Here is a 27,280-nt window from a genome sequence, read left to right on the forward strand (position 1 = left end):
TTATTATTTAATGATTCTTTTATTATGGTGTTTTATTCTGGCTTGTCCCAAATCTTATCTGAGTGGGATTTTATATGTTTTATCCTTTTTGTGGGTAACTTTGAGTACATGTACTATTTTGTGATCTTGGCAATGTTTGTGATGCTAGTTATGTGGTAGGCCTTTGTATTGCATATCTAAGATGTTACTTTCTCTGAATGTTTTAATGGCTGTCCTGATCTTGCTGGCTGCAAAACAAGTTAACCTTCGGGTACTAATAAAGTAAAGTAACCTAACCTAACCTAACCTTCTTCTTTAAGCCTGTTTAAATTACCCTAATTCTTTTGACATAACTACCGACAATATCTTCTAACTTTACGCCGTGTGCGTCTTCGAACCTCCGTTTGGACGTCTTTGTGTGGAGTGAGCATGTTGTTCTCGTGCGTGTGTGGGGTTTTTTCTCCTGGTAGTACTCCGGTTTCCTCCCACATTCCAAAAGAATACATGTTAGGTTAATTGGAGACTGTAAATTGGTCATAGGTATGAGTGTGTGTGTGAATGATTATTTGCATTAAGCTCGCGGTGTTAGAGCCAACCTTCATCCAGCATAATTGTATTGCTTTTTTTCAGTTTATTTTAAACTATATTATTCGTTTAATGTGATTACTACAGGTATATGTATATATATGATGTACTTTCCTTAGTGTGGTTAGTTTTACATTGATTTCATTGTGGATAATATCAACAAAACACCTCAAATGTATTGTTTTCATCTTTAATTAAAATGACTGTTTACTGTATTTTTCGGAGTATAAGTCGCTCCGGAGTATAAGTCGCACCGGCCGAAAATGCATAATAAAGAAGGAAAAAAACATATATAAGTCGTACTGGAGTATAAGTCGCGTTTTTGGGGGAAATTTATTTGATAAAACTTAACACCAAGAATAGACATTTGAAAGGCAATTTAAAATAAATAAAGGACAGTGAACAACAGGCTGAATAAGTGTACGTTATATGACGCATAAATAACCAACTGAGAACGTGCCTGGTATGTTAACGTAACATATTATGGTAAGAGTCATTCAAATAACTATAACATATAGAACATTCTATACGTTTACCAAACAATCTGTCACTCCTAATCGCTAAATCCGATTAAATCTTATACGTCTAGTCTCTTACGTGAATGAGCTAAATAATATTATTTGATATTTTACGGTAATGTGTTAATCATTTCACACATAAGTCGCTCCTGAGTATAAGTCGCACCCCCGGCCAAACTTTGAAAAAAACTGTGACTTAAAGTCCGAAAAATACGGTACATATTTGGCAAACTCAATTCCAACATTCAGGGAGGGAAAAATATACTGAAGCCTGTATTATTTTTAAAGGGGAACATTATCACCAGACCTATGTAAGCGTCAATATATACCTTGATGTTGCAGAAAAAAGACCATATATTTTTTTAACCGATTTCCAAACTCTAAATGGGTGAATTTTGGCGAATTAAACGCCTTTCTAATATTCGCTCTCGGAGCGATGACGTCACAACGTGACGTCACATCAGGAAGCAATCCGCCATTTTCTCAAACACCGGGTCAAAACAGCTCTGTTATTTTCCGTTTTTTCGACTGTTTTCCGTACCTTGGAGACATCATGCCTCGTCGGGTGTGTTGTCGGAGGGTGTAACAACACGAACAGGGACGGATTCAAGTTGCACCAGTGGCCCAAAGATGCGAAAGTGGCAAGAAATTGGACGTTTGTTCCGCACACTTTACCGACGAAAGCTATGCTACGACAGAGATGGCAAGAATGTGTGGATATCCTGCGACACTCAAAGCAGATGCATTTCCAACGATAAAGTCAAAGAAATCTTCCGTCAGACCCCCATTGAATCTGCCGGAGTGTGTGAGCAATTCAGGGACAAAGGACCTCGCTAGCACGGCAAGTAATGGCTGCAGTTTGTTCCCGCAGACGAGCGAGCTATCGACCCTAGCTTCCCTGGCCTGCTGACATCAACTCCAAAACTGGACAGATCAGCTTTCAGGAAAAGAGCGCGGATGAGGGTATGTTTACAGAATATATTAATTGATGAAAATTGGGCTGTCTGCACTCTCAAAGTGCATGTTGTTGCCAAATGTATTTCATATGCTGTACACCTAGCTCATAGTTGTTAGTTTCCTTTAATGCCAAACAAACACATACCAATCGTTGGTTAGAAGGCGATCGCCGAATTCGTCCTCGCTTTCTCTCGTGTCGCTGGCTGTCGTGTCGTTTTCGTTGGTTTCGCTTGCATACGGTTCAAACCGATATGGCTCAATAGCTTCAGTTTCTTCTTCAATTTCGTTTTCGCTACCTGCCTCCACACTACAACCATCCGTTTCAATACATTCGTAATCTGTTGAATCGCTTAAGCCGCTGAAATCCGAGTCTGAATCCGAGCTAATGTCGCTATAGCTTGCAGTTCTTTCCGCCATGTTTGTTTGTGTTGGCTTCACTGTGTGACGTCACAGGAAAATGGACGGGTGGTTAAAATCAGCCACTTTGAAGCTTTTTTTAGGGATATTGCGTGATGGGTAAAATTTTGAAAAAAACTTCGAAAAATATAATAAGCCACTGGGAACTGATTTTTAATGGTTTTAACAATTCTGAAATTGTGATAATGTTCCCCTTTAACAATAAACAGCAACAATTGAAATTGCTTGGAACAAAGAGAACACAGTCTACTAAGTCAAATTCCTTGTGTGTTAAACATACTTGGCTAATAAAGCTGGTTTTGATCATCTAGAAAACATGTATTAACAACTAATAACACGTATTTGTTTTTGAATATACATAAAACATTTGTATATCCTTTTGAAATAAAATATATGCATCATTGCAAATCAAAATAATGGCATCATATGATGTCATATTGACAACACCCCTACCACCACATATAAAGTGGCAATCCAAAGGAAACCCTGAAAGGTATTTCAAACTGTCTGAAAAGCTATTTCTGAAATAACTTTGGAGCATGAGGACTTACCAGGACAGACATACCAAGTCAAAATACAAAGTATCATCAGTGCCTCATAGTCGCATTCTGAGAAATCGCATTGTATCCGTTTCCAAGCAACACGATATTTGCGCGGTGAAAGACACATTGATGGTGGTCAGGATCTACCTCTCTTCATTAGAGCTAATGTAGAAATACACCATGCCACAAATTGAGTTTCATTGCTGGGCTGTTATGTAATTATTATTACTTTGTTGAAAGTAATGAACAAAAGGGGGTGGTGTTATTGAATCCGCTGTTAATAAATGACCTGAATGGATTGCAATAAAAAGTGCGAGCTCAGGCTCATGGAATGTGTTGCAATGTTTGGGAAGTAACATCCAAGCGAGAGAGGAGGGAAAAAAGGATTCTTGGAGTGAGGCATGTCAAAGTATGAAGGTTTGTGATGGGAGGTCATGTCAGATTCAAAGAGAAGCTTCAAGAAGGGGAAGACAATAGAGGCACGGTGACAGGCTGTGTATGAGAAATCAATAGGTGTTGCTTTTTTTCTGTCTCACTTTAACACCTGAATTGGGAGCAAAGCAAAGGCCTGTTGAATTCTTGAACTTTTAGAACATCATTTGATTTCCACCCATCTTAGTCTCAACAACAACAACGCAACAAAATCACCATATGCACTCTGTAGCTCTTTATATCTACAGCTGTATTTACATTTAAATAAGGAGCCGATACCAATGCCCAGCATTGCACTGTGATGAAACTCTGTGCAACATTTGCATCGCTTGTGTAAAAAAAAAAAAAAAGTACTTTCATGGACTGGATATGAACTCACCAAATGTCTCATTAATGCTGCCCTCCCCCTTACAAGGTCTGCAAATATCACCCTGTTAATGAGACAGACTTTAAATAAAAAAATGCGCTCAACAGGTTTGGAAATCAATCAACGGGTTGATTTGCTGCCAGCTGGCACCTGTGCTTCCACAGCTGCCATGACCTCGCTGTAACACGGCAAAAACAGCGGCGGCGGTGGCTGTCACCAGTGAGCCGCCACGCTTTTTTTGTGTGCAGACACACAAAAAAAGCCCAGCGAGCTGAGATGATTAATGCAAGGTAGAGAAGGCATTTTATAAGAAGTCAGTCAGATTTCACGCTGCGAAGCCTTCAAACAGGGCTCTCTTTTAAATCACCACGCTAGACATTAGCCATGCTCTGTTATACTTAATGCCTTTCAATTTCCACTGTCCCTAATAAAAGTTTATGGGAAACTGTCCGTCTAATGAGCCTGAGATACATCAGAGTGATAAGTGTTTGGGTTCATGGATGGGTCTCTCATAGGATATGTCTTTCCCCCATAGGGACCAGTCAAACCAGAAATATCACTTCCCCTGGAGAGCATTGTGACACCAAGATAAAAAGACAGAACTATATCCATTAAGCCCGCATGGAAAAACATTGTCTTGAAGAGAGTGTTTTGACGTTAGGAGGAGTGTCAGCAGTTCAGATTTCACATGCGGGGAACAAGCCGACAACTGCTCACTCTTTGACGCTGCAATCCGGGACCTCATCTTCAACTCTGACTGGGCTGACCTGGACATTCGCTAACCGTGTCACCAGAGGCAGACGCTGTGAGGAATGTGGCTGTTAATGTGTTCACATAGAGAAAAGGTTAAAAAAAAGCTATAAGTGACCAGTGCGGCTAAATATAAAACACTTCCCTTAGGGTGCGGTTTAGGAGCGTTTGTAGGTCCTGTAAGACCCACTTTTCGCAGTCTGCAGCTCGCCACCTGAGGGAGGCGAAATGGGACACAGCCTGGCAGATTTCTTTGTTGTATAATTGCACATTTGTGAGCGAGAGTGCGTGTGTGAGCATGTGCCTCCTTTACACACACTGAACCATCTGTGTTCAGTGATGGAGTTCCATGACTATCATTCAATTAAAGCATATGTTTTGAAGTGATGATGAGTATAATAGTGCTGTCACATTGAAGCAATATCCTTTCTAGGTTATACAGCTTTTTTTTTTAATTATTTTTGTAGGATTCGCTTTTTGACAAAGACTTTTGCCAAAAGTTAGCCCTGGTTTTCAAATACCGTCTCTGTTATCATACGGCCAAACAATGCCCAAAACAACTTTGTCAGTTTGCTCTCGTGTCATTCTGCAGAATCAAGTGACCAAACGAAGAATCGCATGTGTTGGTGACAGAGTCATGTCTGCTTTTTTTTTTATTGACTACGAAGGCAAAATAAGCCAACATTTGCCAAGGAAAATTGCATTTATCAGCACTTTGTTAAAGAAGGTGAGAAACACTATTCAATACAAGAAAGAACTTGTAGTTAAGTACTACTCATTGCAGTCTTCGCCAACAAGAGTCTGCAATAACTGGTTGTTTTTACAGTACAAAAATGAATAGTTTTGAAGGGATAATTGACAATAATGGAGGAATAACAGCTAAATACTCAAACTGTCAAAATTGGGTGTGCATTAAACTATGCTGAATTTGATGTAAAATAGTAGGTAATGCTTTTGTGTTAACAAGTATTATGCATAGATTATCTGACAAGAGGCGACCCATAACAAGAATTGCTCAAATTCAAACGCTGTCCAAACCCAATACACGCATTATCTCATTATTACAAAAAATCATTTTTCCCCCTGAATTCCCACTTTTCAATACCATTATTTTGTTTCAAATACTCCTCACACTTTTAAAATCCAATTTTAACCATTCCCCCATCACTACACTCCTTTTTTATATAAAAAAAATGTCCAACTTTTCCTGCTATTCCCGCTTTTCATAACATTTATTTTCTATTAAAAAGTGTTACTACGTCCACATTTCTCCACCGATTTAAAGGATTCCTACATCAATCTATTCAGCTCATTCAGGGCAATTGTGCTATTTTCCATAAATCGCCAAATTCTCGATTTTCCCGCTATTCCAACTTTTTCGTAACAGTTATTCTCTATTACAAAATGTTACTACTTCCATATTTCTTAACTCATTCCTAATTGTTTCAAAGTCAAAATTATTTTTGCTAATGTCAGTCAACTTGTGACGACTGGGTCGCATCATGATGCGGGGTTTGTTCTCCCAGGAATGCAGACGGGCTTCGGACACAGCGTGCAGGTAGGAAATGATTTATTTAAGAAACAAATCATACGAGAACAAAAAAAAACGTGCTAATAGCACGGAAAGCGAAAACCAAAGGGGCTAGCGTGGGAGCTAGCAAACAAAATAGCCTAGCATAGAAGCTAGCAGGAATCAAAATAGTCGTCCTCTGTTGCATAACGCAAATTAGGAAGCCAGACCGAGTGAGGCCAGGGCATAGACTAAATAGCCCTCTGATTAGTGCCCGGACAACAGGTGAGCGTCCCGAACACTAACCAGAGGCAGGTGAGTGCAAGCTGCCGTCATGGCAACTGAAACAAACAAAATCAAGAGGTGCTGAAAACACAAGTGACTAGAAAATGTAAACAGACTATGATCCGGGCAGCGAATCATAACACAACTGCTAGCCTGCCAACATAAGCATGCTAACTTTGTTATCTAATTTTGCAGGTGTACACCTAAGAATCATCTAACTTGGTACATGACACATGCTAACTGTTAGCATGCTAAACTTTTTAACTAATTTTGCACTTTTTAGCCTATTTAGCAGGCGAGCACCTCAGACTCGGGTACTTGTGGTGTGTTCCATTAACCTTGGAAGTTGTAAGTCAGAGCTGGGAATGAAGTCTCAGCCGCGTTATGAGCGTTGCATTTACGAGGTCGGAAATTAATATGGCCAAATCCACGAAAGCTATTCTTATGTTTGCCTTATCGAAGTATAAACAACTTACGGAAAAATATGCACTCCTTCTGCAACCTTCAAACACGTTGGATGAGGAGGAAACACAAAGACACCATTGCTAGTGATGTAGAACATATGATACACATGACAAAAATGTAATGTATACAAAAGTAACATTACCATATGTTATCAATCAACAATATACCGTATGTGACTGATTTAGTGCAAAAAAAATAGGCAGAAATGCTAGTAACGTATATTACAGAAATGTATATTATTGTTTATAATCAGAGCAGCCATATTTGAATCCAACTTGGGGGTTGTGGGTACTCTCCGACTTTCTGAGTAAGAAAAACGACCTTGGACAGCGTTGGAGTTGAAATATCCAATTAAGAACTCGAAAATTCTGACTTCCCAGTAAAACTGGATTGCACCATTAGTACTTGATACATGCTAACTTTTAACATGCTAACATTAGCATTCCAGTTCAGTTTGGGCATTTCAGCAATCACATGCCATTTCTTCGGAAATTGCATATTCTAGTGGTTGGATCTCAATGTTATGACAAATATTGGCAAAATATTGCCAAAATGTTACCATGAAAGCCTTGGCTGGTTGGCTGGCTTGCTGGGTGGTTAATTTATTCTCCTGCAAACTCACCCTCCTCAGGCAGAATGCCACTTTGATCAAACGCATGTAAAATGGACTCGCCAGAGTTTGAGAGATCAATATCACATTAATAAGCCTGACAGAGGGAGTTGTGAAGGAGCTGCTGTGAAGAAGGAGGAGACGAGTCAATGCAGCCCAACGACTGTCAATTTATCAGTCTTGGCATGTCTTACAGGGTGCTGAAAAGTGTCACCCGGAGGAGTCTGTAGTGGCAGCTGCATCAGTGTCAGGGCTGAACAATCCGACACAGTCAAACCATACAGGCGATCGACATTAGTGCTTGGATTCTCACGACCACAAATATTTTTAAGTATGGACTCATAAAAATGACCGCATGCATATTTATATGCACGTACATCTTTCAGCATATTCAACTATACCTCGCATACACCCCCAGGGCCATTTTCAAATGAACACAGTAAGTGCTATTCAAACGACATAGCAGATTTAATATAGCCAAAAGTAGCAGAGGTAGATAAAAGAACTAAAATAATAAAAGTGTGAGTGGCACTTCTTTTTCTGAAATGCATTGAATAGAATCATTTGTGTCAGTGAATATTGTTCACCTAAATGCTAATGATGCGTAATTGAGCTAGTTGCCTTACTTCCCTCATAGGGGAATGCATTCACGGTCATTTAACTTTTCTCAGAAGTGGTTACTTTGGGCTTTTTGTTTCCCAATTGTTAGCCTCTCAGACTTTTCTTGGCCTTTAATCAACATCTAAAAGAGATCTTGACGGAATCTGTCAAGCCAGTTTCCCTGTGAGTGTTTCTTTTAAGTGTTTTTCAGCACAGGTCTGCTAGTATCATGCGACATGATGAGGGTAAGTTTAATGGCAAGAAAACTAACGCTAATTGAGATCCTGATCCACGTTCAAAAGCAATAAACTGCTTTTTCAAGTATATTATATTTTTAAGATATTTTCATGTCAAAGCATCAGGCGGCACTTATGGATAAGGAAGTCATTTATGGATAAGCCTATTGCTGTGCAATTAGGATAAAAATATGTATCCAGGTATAAGTAATTTTATATCCCGATAAAGATATACTGTATATCGTATTTTTTTCTCACAGGTGACCTCTGATGAATTTCGTCTTTTTTGACTTAAAAATGCATCCTTGTGTGTGCTTTATTTTACTCTAAAGCATGTAAACCTAAATCAGAATTAGAATCAGAATAAGAAACACTTTAATAATCCCAGAGGGAAAATTAAGATTTACAGCACCATCCCATTCAAGAGCAGACAAACATTACAGGGAGACAGAACAGGATCGCTGACCAGTCTGCCAACTTCCGCGCCCCTTACATAAAAGGTGAGAAAATGAGAAAAAGGTCAACGCTGATGGGGGTGGGGGGTTGAGAAAAAAATAAAAAATAAAATTCAGTCTAAGCCTTGGCCCCTGTAAACCTCATAGCCATAGCACACATAAACGTGTGTAAAAGGAAACATCAAAGAACGCAAAGGACATTAAAGACATTAAAAGAGCAGAGCTGATGCAACCAGCCACTTCTACACACAGCCACAAAAGTACAACATAAACAAAAAAACATATACACTGTGGTGGCCTCTGCGGTGTTCCACACCATCGTCTGCTGGGGTGGGGGGAGCATGGTCAGAGACAGGAGCAGACCCAACAAAGCAACCAAGAGAGCCGACTTTACCCTCGGCCGCCCACCAACTCTCGGCCAGTGTCCAGTCCGCATAGCTGCATAGTGTCCAGTCCGATACCTGCTCATTCAGCCAATACACTGTGAAGCTTGTCCGTCCCGGCGCTCAGCGCCAACTCCGCAGCCCTGTCTCTTCATCTGCATCCCCTCCAGTCTCTCCAAACGGACTCTGGTGTGGCAGAGACCCAGCAGCTGGTCTCCATGGCCAAAAGGCTCCCGGGAGTCAGATACAGAAGTTCACAAAAAAGCACCGCAGAAGTCACGAAAGTGCCTCCCCTTGTCACACAGTCCCAAAGGGTCCTGAACCAAAAAAAGCAAAAAACCCACATGAAAACAAGAGGGAAACATCAGTAACACAAAAGGATGACACAAGAGCACAGAGCTCCTGTCAACAGCAGCCACTACAGCGGCGCCATCTTGGGGGAAAAAACAAAGCACTTATTGGTACATGATTGTGGTACGTTAATATGCTTTGACTTGAAATACCAGGCAGGCGGGCATAATTATTGTCCAATGATGTATTGTATCAATACATGTAAGGATATTTGCATTTAATTTAAGGGACAGAGCTTTAAGAGTCATTTTTAAAGGAGACCTATGATGAATGTTGTCTTTTCTGACTTATAAATGTTGATTCAATGTTGAATACTTGTGTTATACAATGCCAAAAAGGGGTGCAACGATATACAAAGTTCACAGTTTGGTTCAGTTCAATATTTTAGTGTCACGGTTCGATATTTTTTCAATGCAAAAAATTGAAATGTTCATGCCTTTTTGTACTTGTAGTTTATTAAAATTATCAGCATTTTTGTTTCACCGGAAATGTACAGTTTTTAAATTGAAATAAATGTATCTGGTGCAGCCATACCTATCCCATTTTCTACTGTGCATACTTAGCACCATATAAAACAAAAACAGCAGCTTGTAAAAAAATAAATAATAATAAAATAAATGCATCTGATGAATCACCCATCTTCTGTGGTGCATTCCTAGCAGCAGAGTAACAGCGGGTGATATACGGACATTACTGTCTCTAAATTGGGCTTTGATTTTTTTGTACAAAGTAGGAAGTATGGTATCAGTGAAATAGGTTTGTGAATGAAACTTGTAACAGAAAAGGGTCGCATGTTGACAACAATAAATGTAGCACTCGCCCGGTCGATTTCTTTTGCCCTCTTTGAATGATGTGCTAATGGCCCTGGGTAAAGTTTGCAGCCTGTGTGTTGGCGCTTCTTGTCTTTAATGGTTCCACCTATTTTTGCATCGGGGTGATGTCGGCGTAAATGTGTTGTCATGTTTGTTGTATTTCCACTGTTGTAGTTTATCGTTGTGTAACACTTGCGACATACCGTTGTATTTTTGTCCACCACACGCTTGCCATCAGGGTCATACTTAACACGAAAACCAAAGTAGTTTTACACGAAAGATCTAAATGATGGCGGAGGATCTTCAATTACAGGTATATTTGAGGCATTAGCAATGTTGCAACAAGCTATAGAAGCTCTAGCTTCACATAAAGCTTTTGTCTCCGCAGCTTGTTTTGTTCTGAATTAATGTGGGAGGCACAGCCTAGTAGATCTGAGCTCGACTCTGCAGCCTAAAGCGGCATTGTCGAGTGCAGATCCACTGAGCTTTCAGAAGTTGATAAACCGAACCGAGACCATTGTATCGAACGGTTCAATAGAAAAATGTGTATTGTTGCACCACTAATGCCAAAACGTCAAATCATAAGGTTCATGCATTTTGGATGTCTGTTCACAGGGTTTTGCGATTTGGATACGTCATGACGTCATCGAAAGGTGGACGCCTATATTTAGACATCAATTCAAACTCTCAGCCAGAGGGGGAGGAGCTACCCTTCTGCTTTAGGCTATGAGGAAATGCAAAAAACAGAAAGCAGGTGAAAGTATTATTTTCATATAACTGTGTCATATGCACAATAACACGGCACCATTGAGTGACATAAATGCTGCTAAAAGCAGCTTTTTTGACGATTTCAAGATATACTCTATATTTAAACAGTGTCAATTTTCAAAAAATTAATTATGATAATTTTGGAGAGGGTGACGTGTGGTTTCATTTACAATCTGATAACGCCTCCAGAATTGCAGACAGACTTAAAAACCACTAAAGCATATCCAATTCACATTATCTAGACCCGTGAAACTGCACTATTTTTGGAATTTTGCCTATAGCTCATAATCATCATGAGAGACAAGAGGATGGATGTATTTTTTGATGCATTGTAACTCATAAATAAACGTAAATAAAAGTCAGTTTAGAGCCAATGGTTTCCGATCATAAAACTCAATAAATAACCATCCCACAACCGCCATCAATAATAGTTTACATTTAGTGACTTAAATATTACCCAAGTATAAGGTAATGATCGGACATTACTTTAGTGTACGGCAGTACCATAACTTTGGAAGTGGTGACACCCCGGACAAGGACTAGGTCTATCGTATTACTGTTGCGATGCGTGGGTTAATTTATTATTTGTGTAAGACCACATCTATCAATTATAGTCTGGAGTGTCACACACGGAGAGTCTGGTGGGGTATTCATATGGATATTATAATCCTCCATTATAGATCAGCAACAAACTCTGAAAATTCACTGATGAAGTCCAAATAGGGCCTAGGGGGCAATAGATAACAGCCAGATAGAGAGGTAGCGTGTGACAGACCTTATAGTAAGCACCTCAAATTATTTACATTTATTACTTAGATTTGGAGTAAGGTTTAGGGTTTCATTGGCTATTAGTGCAACCCCTGCAATCCTTTTAGGGGGACGGGCAATATGTGCACTCGCATACTTAAGAGGAAATGTCTCGTTAAGCGGGAAAAATTCATCTGGTTTTAGCCAGGTTTCGCTGAGACCAATGACTTTAAGATTGTTGTCACTAATGACCTCATTAACTAATAATATTTTGGGAGACAATGATCTGATGTTTAAAAAGCCCACATTATAGGTTGTGAGCTGTTTTGAGGATTTTTTGTTAATGGTATCCGCAGTACTGATATTAATAACGTTGGTTTATTTTGTGTAGTGCGCTTTAAATAATTTCGATCACATCTATGAATTGCTTGGTGCTACGATAGATTGAACGCGTCATAATTTGCCACCTCAGTAGAATGCATGTTCACCTTTGGCACAGTCACTACAGAAAAAACATGATGTGAGATATGAATTATTCTACGAGAAATGCTATGTGTCAGGAATTTTCCAGCCTGGCGCTAGCGAGCCACTTGATAAGCGAACTAATCTGCTATACCTCTCATCATTGCCTCTCGCAGGCAGGCGGCCAGAGACAAGTACTCGATGCCGGGACATCTTTCTAACGAGATTACAAATCCTAGGTATGTTCCTCTTTGTAATCTCTGACTGTCTCATCCTAGTGTCTTTGGAGCAGACGTGTACAACTATGATCACATAGCTAGTGGTGCAATTAGCCTGTTGTACGTGTTTACTAGGCCTGTTGCAAGTCAGCTCCCAAGATTCGCTACAAAGTCAGGTGCTTTGGCCCCGGGAATACACTTAATTATGGCTGATTTACTAAACTGTATAATCCAGGTGATGGAATCCTCTATGACTAAGGTGGGGTTTCCGGTAGACTGGGGTGTAGGACTAGCTAAAGGGCTAAATCTATTATGCGTCTCAACCAGTTCACCGTGGCTTGTAAGCCGCTTAGGGCTGCTACAAGCTGGGCTAGTCAGCTCGCTACAGCTAACGCTAGCAAATGTGTCCGTGGCATCTAAAGTTACCAAATTACTCTGCTCTAATTGGCGGACATGGTCCTCTTGTAGGGCCAACCTACCCATGAGAGCGGTGCACGAAGAGCAGGGAGCCATACTCACGTTGTTTCATTCACAGAGTCGAGTTCTTGCTGTCTTCGAAGGAGTAGCATCAGCGTGAGGGAGCAGATGCCTTCAGAGCGTTGTTGCTTTTGACCGCGACGAGCTTAGCGTTGTTAGTTTAGCAGCTAATTACGTTGTTTCTTTCACAAAGTCGTGTTCTTGCTGTCTTCGGAGCAATAGGCAAAGAGTAGCAGCAGCGTGAGGGAAGCAGACGCCTTCGCAGAGTAGTTGCTTTGCAGGAATTTAATAAGATAAAAAAACAAGTGTAAGATTACTAATTCAGTGTTAATATTGCACTGTAGGGGAGAAGTTGGCCCTCAAGGTCAAAAAGGTTAAGAAGCCCTGATCTTGGCCACAAGGAAGTGTTTTCAATTTAGATTTAAATCACCATTAGGTTCCCTTAAGGTTTTGTTTCATAAAATATTTTTTGAAGAACCTAATTATAAATTGTAATAGTGGATTATTGGGCTTTCTGGGTGCAAAAAACAATGTACAAACAACAACAATATACACAGAACTGAAAACTATGTCACAAAACCTTGATAAGAATCAAACTGTGGATTTTGTGAACCATTCCACTCCTAGTATTGGTATGTCACATGTTTGGCCTCATCCTCAACTGATAATGATAATTAATGATACGTAAAAAATGCAGTTTATTTGATGCGATAGAGGATTATTAATTTAGGGAAGCGGATCCACACAGCGTATATATATATATATATATATATATATATATATATATATATACAGTATACAGTGCTGCATGCTGCGACAAATCTGATCGCAATGCGACTAAAAATAGACTTTGTAACTCAAAAAAAGAAAAACTGTCGCACATGTGCAAAAATACATTTCAACCTTTTCATCACATTTTGCTCCAAAAAGAAATCTATTCAAATTTGATAAAACTAGAGTTAAATTTCCACCCATCTATATAGCATGTTTGAAATTAATTTAATCCATAACCATTGAAAAATTGGACTGTGATTGACGCGGAAGTGTTGTTCACTCACGCTGAGAGCCCCCCCATCCCCTCCCCCCACAGCCCCTTCCTGTGACATGCATGGAGGGGAGCGGGGCTGCTCCTCTGAGCTCACACACAGACGAAACTAGACCTGAGTTGAAGGAACTGCTCGGGAAAAGACAACGGTTTTGTCACCAACACTTGACACAAGCTGCACTGCGCGCTAGTAACTAAGAGGGTCGTAGGGAATATTGAACAACAAATCAATGGCTGAAGTGACAAACGTTCCATTTAAATAATGCCGCGTTTGTGAATTGTGAATTATATTGATATAGCGCTTTTCTCTAGTGACTCAAAGCACTTTACATTGTGAAACCCAATATCTATAAGTTACATTTTTAAACCAGTGTGGGTGGCACTGGGAGCAGGTGGGTAAAGTGTCTTGCCCAAGGACACAACGGCAGTGACTAGGATGGCAGAAGCGGAGATCAAACCTGGAACCCTCAAGTTGCCGGCATGGCCACTCTACCAACCGAGCTATACCATTGATAAGAACATACAGCCATAGAAGCATTCAATCATTCTTGAATTCAATCTATTTATTCAGCAGAGGTAACACAAACCAGCGAAAGATTCAAAAGAGCTGCCGTCAGAGTCAACAACCTGCTGCTGCTAGACTGCTACGCCAACAATAACAGCTCAAACTCAGACTCGCTGGCGTCACACGTTACTAGGCAACAGCCACCGCCTTTTAAAAGGCACACGCACAGACGCACACACTGCTGTCATATACTGTACTGTATATTCATCCATATGAAACTTATCTCATCTGCATCATGCCAGATATTTGAAGTTAATTTTGTAGGTAACACATTAATTACTTTCCCTTGTACTTAATTACATTTATCAATGAGTAATTCTGTTTGTAATTCAATTACTTTTTTGGTAACTATAATTAATATTTTTTTTAAGTAATTTTCAGAACACAGCCTGTCACACAGCATATGGAGCAGTTGGCAGGTTTGTGTTCTTGGCTAAAATCTGTGTGTGTATGTCTTAAAATAATGATTACCTATAAAATCACAATTGTTAAAGGTCAATTATTTTCATGTTGCTGCTGACGTTTAAACATGTCCTTTTAACCAGGGCACTTTACTTCACATTGGCTTTTAACGGAAATTGGTCGATACTGTTCGGTTGCCGATCGATCAGGGCATCTCTAGTTACGACAGTTAGAGTTACGACATGTGCCCTAGGTTTTTGGATTTAGTATTCGTCGCAGAATCGTGTATTATAATACGGCCATTACTTTGTTATTCCTATCCCTAAAAGAGACAACCCAAGTGACTAAAATCGGAAAGAAAAAGGCCAGAATGCATCGAAAAGTGTACATTTTTCAGTTTCCTGGCTTGGGGGATGCAGGGCAGGAGTGGTTGAGTAGTGGCAAAGGACATTAACACAAAATGTAATGAGCGTAGTAAACTAAAACATTTGTTTTACTGTGAATTAAACAAAACGTCAGAATTTTGGAACATTTTTTTAATGACAAAAATACTCATATTTTTGTCCACTTTTCTGGTGGGGGGCATGACATATTTTTCTTGAACTTATGGGGGGGTTCTGATGGGGTAGGTGGCCGCCCCCCTATTATAATGGTAGGGTAAACATTGTCTTTATAGAACAATGTGTTATTGAGGTCATGGCCTGCATATGGTGCAAAAAACATGAATTAACTTAAATCCTGAGCGGTGTGAGCAGGAGAAGAGCATAAAGAAAATGGGGCAGTGTGAAGACTGGGGCACACATCTTATGGGTTTTGGCATTCAACAGAATTCCTTGTAACGTGTAGTAAGATGATTAAGGACCAGTCGTGGGCAGGCTCTTTGTCCACACAGCACCACATCACAAAAGATCAGACAACGAAGCAAAAGAGACAGGCTGCAGAGGCGACGAGTCCTCTCATCAGCGACTCATATAATCACACACACACATTAGTGCTGAGGGGGCACACGCCGCCACGAATCTGTCTGTGGCCTCGCTTGAAAACAAAACAATCTATCCGGATAAATCCCAGCCCCTCTCTCTCTCTCGCCCTCCTCCCCTTTAGCGTCCTGCTCTCCTTGTTGCAAAGTTTTCCATCTGCTCTTTGAATTACTGCCCACATAGATGGAACCTAACCAGCCTTTTTCAGTAGGAGACAGTCTGACCCAAGCCCCGTCCCTACAGCCCCCCAGCCTCCATCCACAGATGGTGGCCTGGATCCTGCAGGGACAACTTCCACTTTGTGCATTCAATGCAGCCTCCTGAGCTCCAAAAGGCTCCATTTTATTTGGAAAAGGGGGCTTTTTTTTCCACTACACTGATCATAAATCCACCAGCTCCTGGTCAATTAGATGCCCATTATAGCGAACACATATAATGGACTCTTAAGAAGCACGGTTAAACAGGTACAAATGGCTGCCATGCTGTGATGAATAATGCAACAATTACCAACCTTAGTGATAAAAAAGCAAACCCATCCCAATGAGTTTTCCTTTTAAGGGGAAAACACTATTTATTTTACAGCTATAGTAAGTTTGCGCCCTTGAGTAGAGGCTCCACTATATCCTCATTAATCTCTTTAGTGTCTTGCGTCTGTCTGCCTGCAGCATGATCGCCTGTTAAAGCCTGTTCCCTTCTAATGATTATTTTATGTCTGTTTGCAGGGGCCCACTATATCCGCCCCCATTGCTGATTCTTTCATGGTCATGTTGCGAAAAGCTGAGTATTCCACATTATGATTTAACAAGACAGGGCAGCCCAAACATTTTTGCCCCCAAAGGCCAAAGTGAAAATGTGCCCATAGGCTATTATAAGCATGCAGCAGTACCATGAGTGAGAATAGTAGCCCCATACCTCCATATACAGTATAAGGTACTGGAGATCATCATGGTGAATAGAACATTAACTAATTTGCCTTGTGGACATGCCCTTAACAGTTGTGAGCTTCAGAGAGGCCATCAGTGTGTGAATGTGTGTGTGAATGGGTGAATGTGGAAATACTGTCAAAGCGCTTTGAGTACCTTGAAGGTAAAAAAGCGCTATACAGTATAACCCATTTATCATTTATTTATTAATATGTTTTACATATTACAGGCCAAATTTAGCCCACAAATTTGGGCACCCCTGATCTACAGGAAAAATCCCCTAAAATGTGCTTTGTTTTAGTGTGTGTATGTTTTTGTGATACCACCACAAAAGGCTGCCAGTAATGGCAATGAGCACAGAGTGTGATTATAATACAATCTGGGAATGTCACTCTGTCCTGGAAGCGGAGTACCTTTTAAGAAAAATAATAATCACACAAATACATGTGATAGGTTTGACTTTTGAGTTTCATTTTCCTTTGTTTTCTTGTTATTTCCTGTGTCGATATAGCCGGGATTTTATGCCTCGAATTGCCTGAATTCGCATCAGCTTTTTCAGAAAGTTGCTGCAAAAGTTGCAATGTTTTGAGGCTTTATTTTTCCAATAACATTTAATACATTTTTGGTTTTATGAATTTTGTTATCAACGTTATAGGTGTTCTTTTTAACCTTAACCTCAAAAAGCACAGAGTTTCAACAACAACAAAAACAACAATTGCATAGATGGTTGACTTGGTATATATTGCAGACTTAAAAGTAGGAATTAGATGGCAGTTAAAGCACATACGCAAAACTCATTTTCAAATTACTGAACTGTTTTAATTCATTATAAGTAATAATTGCAATATTTAATTGTAAATACCAAAATAAACACCACCAAAAGCTTCCTTATTGCCTGCTGTCTGCTCTGTTGTCCACAAGGTGCAGACATTTTTCCTGTATGTTTTACGCTTGAAAAGTGTTTGTCCATCTTTACTATTCATTTATGTTCCAACATATTCACCCCCTCACATTCTAAACAATTTTGGACTGTTGAAAACTATCTATACCGGTAAATTTTGTTGGTAAATGAGAGGTTATCATCACACTTCAACATGTCTGTCAGGTGAATAATAATAATAATAATGGATTAGATTTTATATAGCGTTTTTCTATTATTAGATACCAATGCCATACCCCTTTAGTAGTTCAGCATTGTAAATAAAATGTTTATTGTCTTCTTACCCTGACATATACAGGTTAAATCTGATCTATAGGCAGCGAGGACGTCGGTGTGTTGACAAATGTTTATATACTACATTACCCAAAAGTCTCAGCGCTGTAGACGGGAACAGGAAGTGGGTCTGAGCTACGCGGGCGAACAACATTTGTGCCTTTGAGGAATAGTAGTTGATATATTGTTACACATTGCTGTCCTGCTTTGTCTACAAAAAAAACAAACATACGTTTTGATTACAGTTGACGTGCTATTTTGAGGGCTGCTGAGTGACAAATCCCTTTAGCATAAATGACACTAATTGCCCAAAATGTGTAGGAAAGTTGGACAAAGTTGTGAGGCAGCGCATAATATGTGAGGATTGGTTTAATTTTAGTGAATTGATTGGCTGTGTTGTCTTTTATTTTGGTATTTTCTGTTTCTGATTCGCACTTACATGGTTCAGCCTTTACTCATGGTTGTGAGCGCTTTCTATCAATCAACAATCATTATCCTTTCTTTAACCAGGTAAAACTCATTGAGATTAAAATCTATTTTCCAAGAGTGACCTGGCTAAGAGGGCATCAAGACAAAGTTGCAGAAATACATATAAAAAACAACCAAAACAGCAGCAGTCACAAACCACAATTAAAAAATAAATTACTTACATATATTAACATAAAAACATGTGCTAGGTCAAAACAATGTTTAAAACGTTTCAGTAAAAACACCTTAAAAACAAGTATAATGCCAAATAGAAACAGTTTCCCGATTATTTTAAAATGGACTGAAATTCCCCCGAAGTGATCAGCTCAGGTAACCTCAGATGCTTCTGTAAGTTACTCCATGAACATGGAGCAGCATATCTGAAATATTTGTTTCCTATATTTGTGTTGGCTCGAGGAACAAACATGCTAGGTATGTCCTGCAACCTTAAGCTGTAAAGACTGGAATCTCTACACATAAAAACCCACGAAAAAGGGGGAACCAGACCAAGAAGTGATTTATATATAAAACACAACCATCGAGAAAATGTGCGTAGTAATAAAGATGAACAGTGTGTCTTTGCATATAAAGTGCAATCGTGGACAAGGTTGCCACAACCAGTAATAAAACATAAGGCGCAATGATAAATAGTATCCAGTTTTTTCAAATAAGTGTCAGGTGCATTCATAAAAAGCAACTCTCCATAATCTAGCAAATGCATAAAAGTGGTTAGCATCAAGGGTGTCCTAACTTGTAGGGAAAAACAGGACTTGTTTGTAAAGAAAAATCCCAATTTAATTTTAAATGTAACCACATGTTTTTCAATGTGATATTTAAAAGACAAGTTCTCATCAGTGACAAATTCCAAATACTTAAATGTTGTAACCATTTCAAGTTCAACCTTATGAGCAGTTAATATTTTTGGAGTGTTCTATGGCAATCGTTTGCAATTTGAAAATAACACCACCTTAGATTTTTGTCACGAGACTCAGCTGAGTCGGCTGGGACTGAATAACATCAAAGGCTGACTGCGGGACCTCAAAGGTTCGCACAACAGCGGGGGATGAACAATATATGATCCCGTCATCAGCATAAAAGTCAAACGCAGCATCTGACACATTATCACAGAGATTATTATTATTATTATAAATGGAAAACAACAACAGACCTAATATGGAACCCTGTGGTACACCATTCCAGGGTTTCCCGCAGCGCTTTGTTGTTAAGGCGGCCGCTTTAACAACAAAGAGCCACCGCCTAAACTAAAGTCTTAACAAGCTGCTCCGCTTAGTTCTGCCTCTGCCTCTGTCAGTACGTCTCTGCAGCACCCAGGATTGTCCCACCCACAGAACCATCTGATTGGTTACACGCAGAGCGGTAACAGCCAATCAGCAGTGCGTATTCAGAGCGCATGGAATCAGGGCTTAGGCAGGCAGAGAGGAGAGACGGTGGGTTGAGCAGAAAGGTGTTTAGCAGGTGAGCATAATGCAGCAGACTCTCCCCAAATTATAATAAACACCCCCCAGTCAACTACTAGTAACATCACTATGAGCCCATTGACGTTCTAGAAACATAAGCGGCAGCTCAGCTCGCTCGCAGTTCCTGAGGTGACGGCTAATTAGCTTTTAGCGTAACGTTAGCTCATTTTGCGGTGTGTGTGCATGCGTGTCTGTGTGTGTTACGGACAGCAAAGCCCTGTCTGTCTGAGAGAAGGACAAGCATTATTGACCTACAGTTAACAACTAAGTTATTTCACTCTACCTTTTTCTGTGTTGATTGAGCTGTGTTGAAGCAGCAAAAAAGGACATTATGTTAAATGAAGAGCTGTCTCTGATAGTTGATATAATAATGTAACTGCATCATAAAGCCTACATGAACTCCATGGTGTTCAGGGATGAATAGTCTCTCCTATTGCTATTGTACTATTTTATTCAGCTATAGTTACATTAATCATTAGTAATGTAGCAGCTTGGTTTTGAATTGCAGGGTCCCTGCTATCACATGTTAATAAAAATATAACATTTACATAATAAAAACTACAGGCTTCCCAAATGCTGTAATAAATTAAGCATGATGAGTTGAACATATGTCAGCATGTGGCCCCACTTTTAATTCTTTTTTTCAAACGCTTATTGCAAACGCTTACTTACAGTAAGTCATTAATTTGACTTTGTAAGTCATTATTTTGACTTAGTAAGCCATTATTTTGTAATTATTTTTTACTTAGTAATATTTACTAAGTCATAATAATGACGTTCTTAGTATCTCAGGTAACCAGGACTATTTTTTTTTTAATTTACGGAAAAAATATCGAGATCTATATGGTATATCGGCATTCAGCAAATGGAGCGGAAAACACAACCAAAAGTTGTAGGCTTCTTCACGCGACGAAGCCGGCCTACTTCACCGCAGTCTGTAGTCTATTGCCCCCCAGGCTGTGGTGGCAGTGACGAGGTGGAGACATGTTGGCGACAGGCCGAGTTACACCGATCCTTACACCCACCCACCCCCTTCCCCGGTCCCCTCCCCCTGGAGAGTCACCACCTTAACTAACACATTTTCTGGGGGAAACACTGCATTCAATATAGGGAGAAAAGACGAAGAGGATCCAGCAAACTGGACGCATTGGGTTGTATTGGACAGGTACCGTATTTTTCGGACTATAAGTCGCTCTGGAGTATACGTCGCACCGGCCGAAAATGCACAATAAAGAAGGAAAAAACATATATATGTCGCACTGGAGTATAAGTCGCATTTTTTTGGGAAATGTATTTGATAAAATCCAACATTTGAAAGGCAATTTAAAATAAGTAAAGAATAGTGAACAACAGGCTGAATAAGTGTACGCCATATGACGCACAAATAACCAACTGAGAACGTGCCTGGTATGTTAACGCAACACATCATGGCAAGAGTCATTCAAATAACTATAACATATAGAACATGCTATACGTTTACCAAACAATCTGTCACTCCCGATCGCTAAATCCCATGAAATCTTCCTCCTCCGGTATGCGCCGTTTCCTTTCTTTCTGCTGCTCGATCGCCGTTTTCTACTGCATATTTCACTACGTCCGGCTTGTAATCTGCAGTATGTAATTTCCTTTTCGGTGCCATTTTAGTTCAGCCCTTCTCAGTTTTTATAAGTTACCGCCAATGTTGAAATAATCCATTTTAATAGCTACGGATGTAGCAGCAGTTAGCATCCCATGACCCACAATGCACTTCTGCCATGACCCGCCCCCGCCGAATACTTATTGGTTGACGTGTGTGACGATTGCTGACGTGTGTGTGACGATTGCGGACATTTGCTTCGTCTCTTACGCGAATGAGATAAATAATATTATTTGATATTTTACGGAAATGTGTTAATAATTTCACACATAAGTCGCTCCGGAGTATATGTCGCACACTATGTCGCAAACTATGAAAAAAACTGTGATTTATAATCCGAAAAATACGGTAATTAGAAAAACACTTTACAGCATGCTGAGATAGGCCAATCCTATGCAGTCTGTCTGCCAAAATGATACGGTCGACTGTATCAAATGCTTTTGACAGGTCGATAAATAGAGCTGCACAATATTTTTTGCAATCTAATGCTTCAATAATGTAATTTACAATTTTGATAGCAGCAATTATGGTGCTATGTCTCTTTCTAAAACCTGATTGATGTTCAGAAAGCAGACCATTGGTGTCTAAAAATTATTTAAGTTAATCACTAAGAAACTTTTCAAAAACTTGGACGCATAACTTGGAAATGGGTCTATTGTTGATAACAGCAGTGGGATCTCTTCCTTTCAACAAAGGTAAAACATATGCAGATTTCCAAATGTTAGGAATCTCATTACTGGACAAAGAAAGATTAAAACTATGCATAAGAGGTTCTGCAATTTGTGCTAAGCTGGGACTAATTGGCAAATTTTTGTGTTATTTAGAGCAGCTTTTTTTATTAAGACTACATAATTGAAACTGCAGTTTTAACATGTGCATTCTAAAATAAAAAATACAAATCTTTCAGCTGTTCACCGCCACAGAGATCTCCCACACACCACCGCTCTCATGTGCTCTCTTTTTCAGCAGCCAAGCAGAAACTATGTGCCCACATTTAAAGTTTCCGGCACTCTTTGTGGTCTGTATTTTATTTATTCATATTAGTTACACTTAAACCATTAATCACAGCAACAGAATATAAATCAAAGTACTTTTTAAATCAATTAATGGTTGAAGCCCTATAGTCTAAATTGCTGAATTTTAACTTAAAATCTTCTGTGTAGATTTGATAAAGGGTGTAGGATGGCAACAGTTTGATCCTGGAACAAACTATTTTTCAGTTGCATTACTTATTACTTCCTATGGACAAAAGCCGCTTTAAAATTGGTTAAACATCAGAGGGTGATCTTCTCTCAATGGATTATGTTTGATGTTTGAATTTTAACTGTATTCTACATGAACTATGGAATGCGGGACTGGATAATTGCAAAAATGTATTGATACCAGTGGGTTCTTTGAGAGATGGTTAGTAAACATTTATTCTACTCCCAATTGACAGACAGATTGGGCTTCAAACTTTAAAAACACACAGGCCTTTCATGCTCATAACCTCTTTCGGTTTAAGTTTTTTTTATATATAGGTCTTCTTATCTACGTGACTAGAATCAGCCTAGTATAGCAGACAGACTTCACATTTCAAAGGCTGCTAATAATTTATCTTCCTCCAAACTGACAGGCGGGATCTAGCCTAGCAGAAGCAGGAGTTCTGGAAAATATGGATTTGATCGAGTGGAAAAAGGCAAACAATCCCCCACGGAGAGCCAAGGCTTAACTGTTTCTCAGCAGTCAAGGTGAAGGTGTGGTCTTCATGCAAAACAGCGTTAATCAAATGAGACACACAGTGAATTGAGGGAGTCAAGGCTGCGTTCACACTCCTTAATTTCTCCTCATGCCGGTTGGAGGAGAAAGGGAGAAGGCAAGATCGGAATCAGAGAGGCGGGGACTCGGCCATGTACAGGAGACCCCATGGATGCAGCTAATGGGCCGATGAAAGTACGTACAGACAACACAACAATGTCACCCGTAGATTTGGTTAAGTGCCAATGTTCCATCCTATATATAACATGAACTGCTGCAATTGTCCTCTGCCAAATTGTTTTGTCTGAAGGGTTAATATCAGTCATGTTAGGGGAAAAATGTATGCGTCCAATTCCTTGTTGTGGAGGATAGAAGTATGTTTGTGTGCAACAAAATAATCTACACAAACATACATACATTTTTCAATGCAGTTTGTTTTCATTTGGGTCACCAGTGAGCTAGAGCCTGTCCCAGCTGACTTTGGTAGGGAGGCGGGGGGCACCCTGTTTTGGTCACCTGTCAATCAAAGGGGACATATCCTTTCACAATTCGCACTCTCATCTTAATAATTCATTGGACTCTCAAAATTGTCCATAACCTGTATGTTTTGGAGATGCAAACTCCACACAGAGACACTCAGAGGGGGAGATTTGAACTCAAATCTTTAAGCTGTGTGACTTGATACACCAGTCTTATTTAACTCGTGGCCCGGGGATCAAATCCGGCCCGGTAATGACATTATTCTGGCCCCCCAAGTTCTGTTCAAAACTTGGGAGACAAACATATTTGCAGCAAAATCCTAAAAAAAAACTAGAGTGCTCCTATTGTATAGAGGAACTTGGACCACTGTAAACACATTGAAAAATCCTTGCATTTACATTTTAACCTTGCTGGCAAACATAGAAGACTGGGGTCCAAACTTGTGATAAGTCCTCATGTTCACTCCTTTTTGGCACCTACACATTGTTTTGTTATATCATTTATGTAACTAAGGTGTTGCTGTAGTGTGTTTACGTTGAATGCAGTCAGTAGTCATTTCATCTTCTTCTTCTTTAGTTATACTAGTGGTGTTCCTCAAGGTTCCATTTTAGGTCCTCTCTATGTCATCACTTTATGCTATTCTACTGGTGGCCTGCGAGTTCAGTTCAAAAAACTAGTGAGAGACTAGCATTTTTGCAGCAGATTCTTAAAAACACTAGAGTGCTGTCATTAGGGATGTGTACCGAATCCGGTACTTTTTTGGCACCGACCAAATCTTGTCGGTCCACCTGGGCACTGATATCCATAAAATCCAACCGTGCCATGTTACAGTACCTGGGTTGCGTGTGACGTCACGCCTGGTTGGAAAACTCAGCCAGCTCCTTTGCACTTTGGCTCTCTGTGATCACTCCAGCAGCACTGAGAGCCGACTCAGCCAAACTACATAGGTAATGTTGCAATTTTTAATGCCAACAAAGAAACTGACTAAAAAACCGCTCCAATATAAGTCGAGTAAAGCTACACTTTTTTTTTTGAGTGCTACCTTGCTGCTAATATAAATTGGCTTTGCTACAGACATGCTACTGATTAGCATTAGCAATTTTACATGGTAATTTCAACACCTCCAAATGTATTAATGAAAACTATAGATGCTCCTTACAAATTAAACAGCTGGTGCATAAAAAGTACAATACTGACTGTATTAACCAAAAGACTAGACCGCAAAAGACCGAACTGACTAGCCAACATACCATGAAGTATACACTACTGCCAATTAGCGTCCTGGAATTGCAACTTTAATTGAGACAAAGAAATGTTATAATAAAACAAGATATGGAAGGCAGTTATCTTAATCAGCTCATTTGTAAATGCTGCAATAAAAAAAAAATCAAAAAAAAATCATATTCATCAACACACACAAAAGTACCAAAAATTGGTACCGTTGAGTGAATTGTATTTTTACCCTATCGGTTCAAATGTGAACAGTATCCATCCCTAGTTATCACAGAGATGGTCTTTGACTAGTTTTTCATAGAGGGTTGCAGACTCTGTCAAAATAAACAGACCAAAAACAAATGTCTCCTATAGAGAACGCTGGTTCTTCGGAATAAACAAAACAAGACTAATAGTGAAGGGAGACATCCGGCACCCCGATCCTTAGCTTTCTGGAAAAGTGGCCCCCAAAACTATTTAGTTGAATATCCCTGCTATAGGCATGCACTTGAATGAAAGGGATCGATCTCTTTACCTGTGTTGATCAAATATGCTTTACCTTTTGAGAAAAATATTCTGGAAAAATGTTTTTTTAAATTACATACTGAAAAAAGGAAACATTTTTACCGTCTATACTCACAGGATATCAACATCAAAATTGCCAGATTTACAAGTTTTGTGTCATCATTGAGGAGCAAACACTTCCTATGCTAAGTGGTGATGCACAGCAGACTCGTGATGTGTTGCTTAGGGTCGTATGAAAAAATCCCCTTGTCTCCAATCCAGTTTAACTCCATGTAGTCTTAATCAAAAGTTAGTTTTCAGCAATATAAAGTTTTTTATATGTTCATGTTTAGTCTTAACGGTTCGCTGAGTCCCATCCTTTTGTAGCAGCAGCGTGCGTACAAAGTTACTGGCAGCAGAACTCCCTTCGCTTTTCCCCTCAAATGAGTTTTAACCACACGCACAAAGTTTAAAAACACATTTAGGAGAACGGAGCTTTAAATGTGTCCTACCTGTTGGCCCCTCGATGCCATCGGCGTAGATCTGGACGGTAAGAATCAACAAAAAAGCGCAGGTGTTCATCGTGGGGGGGAAAATATATCTGTTTTTAGTCCACTTTTAAATGCGTCAAAAAAAAGAGCATTTCATCCCCTTCATGAGATCCACGCGAGAGAGAAAAACTTTTGAGAGTCGAACTCGTCTAATTCCCCTCGGTTGACGGTCAGACATGCACGCAGTGTGAGAGAACACGCAGCGAGACGGCCCACAGCTACTTCAGCAAACTGACGTCAGGGTACAGTTGAGGGGAGAGATTTGCTTTTCTCCTCAAAAGCTGCTTTCCCTCCCAGCCTCTCAACGCGCCTCTTCTTCGCTGCACCCAGCGGTAGTTGAGTGTCATCAAGTGGCCAAGTCTGGTAATACAGGCATACTGCCTTAAGAGAGTCAACGTGAGACCCATTTCTTCACACATTTATGGCTCCTTCCACCTTAAATGCTCAATTTGCTTGTTATAACTCTCTAAATAACCTTACATTTCTTTCTTTTTTCCAACTCTAAATCTGATGATACACAAATAAAATCACTGAAAATGTGGATTACCCCATCTGATGCAACGTGGTTTAAGTTATACAAACATGGCTCATAATTAACAGGAGTGAGTTTTAGCATAAAATTAAAAAAATCTGTGAAATATAGCTACATTGTTTTTAATGCACCTGCGATGAGGTGGCGACTTGTCCAGGGTGTACCCCGCCTTCCGCCCGATTGTAGCTGAGATAGGCTCCAGCGCCCCCCGCGACCCCGAAGGGAATAAGCGGTAGAAAATGGATGGATGGATGTTTTTAATGCAAATTGAATGTTGACGCAGAGCACATTACAGTGATACAACAGCTGTTATTTGAAAAATAGTCTATTTAAAATATCAAATAAAGATAACAATATCAATCCAACTTTAAGTTAAAGTAAAAGTACCAATGATTGTCACACACACACTAGGTGTGGCGAAATTATTCTCTGCATTTGAAACATTCACTATTGATCACCCCCTGGGAGGTGAGAGGAGCAGTGGGCAGCAGCGGTGGCCGCGCCCCGGGAATCATTTTAGGTGATTTAACCCCCAATTCCAACCCTTGATGCTGAGTGCCAAGCAGGGAGGACAATCCATCCATCCATCTATTTTCTACCGGTTATTCCCTTCGGGGTCGCGGGGGGC

The 27,280-nt window shown here is 39.9% G+C and overlaps 1 protein-coding gene across 5 annotated transcripts in view; it reads right to left on the reverse strand.

Annotated features, from left to right (window-relative positions):
• ptprub (protein tyrosine phosphatase receptor type Ub) overlaps positions 1-26,420 on the reverse strand; it is a 531,315-nt gene extending 504,895 nt beyond the window's left edge. For 3 of the 5 annotated variants that reach the window (XM_061951982.1, XM_061951965.1, XM_061951958.1), the window contains exon 1: positions 26,082-26,420. In XM_061951982.1, the coding sequence (XP_061807966.1) occupies positions 26,082-26,151 (70 nt within the window). In that variant the 5' untranslated portion in view covers positions 26,152-26,420. The remainder of the gene's footprint in view (positions 1-26,081) is intronic. The other 2 variants (XM_061951990.1, XM_061951973.1) reach the window with 1 other exon arrangement.
• Between the last annotated feature and the right edge of the window lie 860 nt (positions 26,421-27,280).

This window comes from Nerophis lumbriciformis, linkage group LG04, assembly GCF_033978685.3.
Source record: "Nerophis lumbriciformis linkage group LG04, RoL_Nlum_v2.1, whole genome shotgun sequence".
Classification (NCBI taxonomy): Eukaryota; Metazoa; Chordata; class Actinopteri; order Syngnathiformes; family Syngnathidae; genus Nerophis; species Nerophis lumbriciformis.